Raw genomic sequence first — 2,199 nt, forward strand, 5'->3', positions numbered from 1 at the left:
TTGATAACATACAAACTCCGAATAATATAAAAATTCCAAAAGAACTTTTCCACTTATGCACTTAATGAATAGAATTCAACGATTTGCAAGTTCCGATCTGTCGAAGTTTGACTATAAGATGTACATGTATTACCTGGTTTGCATGTACTTTTAGTTAAAAAATGTCAATTTGTTATGAAGTTAATAACAATTTGGTTGAAAAATGGGAGAGCAAGGTATTAATTGATCTATAAAAACAGTATTCAGTGATTCTCTACAAATTTCAAATGAAGCAACGTTTCTTCTTTAAAGCCGCTTAATATATTGCAATACAACGTGGAAGAAATTGCATGCAAGTCTCTATAAACGATAAAAGTAAACAAATTCATAACCTCAAATTTTAACTAATATTTTGTATCTAGTTCAACAAAAAAAAAATAAGTCAGCTGATCTGTTGAGCCAAAAGTAACTAGATTGCAGCTTGCACGCAATAAAAATGACAGCAAACCGATAATGTCAAGATCATGCTTGAAACAATCAAATAAAATTTATCTGCGCATGTTTTTGTTCAAGAAATATTACGTCTTGTATTGCATTGCACGTTGTATTGCATCATGTCAAGTGTCCTTTAAAACACTATATTTAGCTCAAACTTCTAAAACATCTATAAAACTTGTATCTTACCTGAGATCAAACGCGCGTTGCCTCAATTGAATATTTACATGAAAAACCTCCCTTAATAGTTACTATACAATTTGTTTACAATGGTAAGAACTAACAATCTGTTGGGAATCGAAAAGGGCAGGTATAAGGCGGAGCCCTAAACAATGCCGGTCACCCTTACAGGGTGAAATGAAACTAAGGAAGGGGAACATATAAAATTCGACCCTTGTTAAACAGTGGTTAGTTTAAGTGTATTTTCGGAGTATTGAGTATGTCGAGATCATTTTTAGTTGATTCGTTGATAGGCAGTTCTAGTAAAGAACTTCAGCCTCAGTGTCATCCCGCCTTCGCATATCCGCCAAATTATATCAGTAGTTATCTATTTTCGCTCAATTTGGCTAGACAACAGCAACAACAACAATTTTTGTATCAACAATTTCAACCGAAACCACCGGTGAGACCAGTTCCTTCATTACCAGGGGCAATACCATTGGAAATACCAGTACCAGTGCAAATACCAGCAAGTCCTGAATCAATATCTCCGCTGCGTAGTCCTACAGTTTCTCCTAAAAGGTCAGAAAGTAGAGAAACCACTCCAACTCCTCCGTCCAACCAACTTCCTTCTGCTAAAGATTCTAGCAAACGAATAAGAACAGCGTTCACCAGTACCCAGTTATTGGAATTAGAAAGAGAATTTTCTTCAAATATGTATCTATCTAGATTAAGAAGAATTGAGATAGCTACTACATTAAGACTATCGGAGAAGCAAGTGAAGATTTGGTTTCAAAATAGAAGAGTGAAATATAAGAAAGAAGATTTGCCGGCAAGTTCAGGACATTCCAATAATGGATCTGGAAAGTGTTGTTGCTTCAGAGGTTGTGGCGGTTCTAGGACCACTAAAAGTTCCGTATCTAGTTGTGAAGATATTGACATTGACGTTACTAATACAGATGATAGCGAACATTGATAAATAATTTTGTTAGTATATGTTGACTGTGGTAAGTCTTGGAATAGTTGTGCCTGTTTAACATTTTGATAAGAAACACGGTTTTCTTGATGTTCAGACATATATTCGTATAATTTGAAGCAATACTATTCGATCCAGTAAGTCTTAAGACATATAAATGAAATTTTAAGAACAATAATTTCATCAATTATCTGTAATTGTACGAATAATGTCGAAAAACTGTCGTACAAGTATTTTCGACACAATATAAAATTATTTGTGTCTTGAAATGTATTTTTGACAATCTGATATTTTGAGAATATAGAATTATAATGTATATATATTATGGATAACATATTTATATTTTTGATACATGCCAAAGCTGTAAATAATATAGAAGAAATATATATTTTTCAATTAATATGAATTTTTTACTTATATCTATACTAGTCCGGTCAAATTAGGCCAAAAATTAAGGGTGGAGCTACATAAATGCCCATCAAGCTGAAAATCAGTAAGAATCAATAACATTTGAGTGTTCCCTATCATTTCCGTGTATTTAAAAAATTTTATTTAAGGTCAAAGGTAAAAAAAAATTAGTATTTCGCTAT

General features: G+C 32.7%; 1 protein-coding gene across 1 annotated transcript; it reads left to right on the forward strand.

Moving 5' to 3' along the window:
- The first annotated feature begins 913 nt into the window (after nucleotides 1-913).
- Nucleotides 914-1,609, forward strand: LOC130894518 (GS homeobox 1-like). The gene has a single exon (XM_057801399.1). It carries the CDS (start codon nucleotides 914-916, stop codon nucleotides 1,607-1,609), a length of 696 nt encoding a protein of 231 aa, XP_057657382.1.
- The last annotated feature ends 590 nt before the right edge of the window (nucleotides 1,610-2,199 follow it).

The sequence above is a fragment of the Diorhabda carinulata genome, chromosome 5 (genome assembly GCF_026250575.1).
Source record: "Diorhabda carinulata isolate Delta chromosome 5, icDioCari1.1, whole genome shotgun sequence".
NCBI classification, from domain to species: domain Eukaryota; kingdom Metazoa; phylum Arthropoda; class Insecta; order Coleoptera; family Chrysomelidae; genus Diorhabda; species Diorhabda carinulata.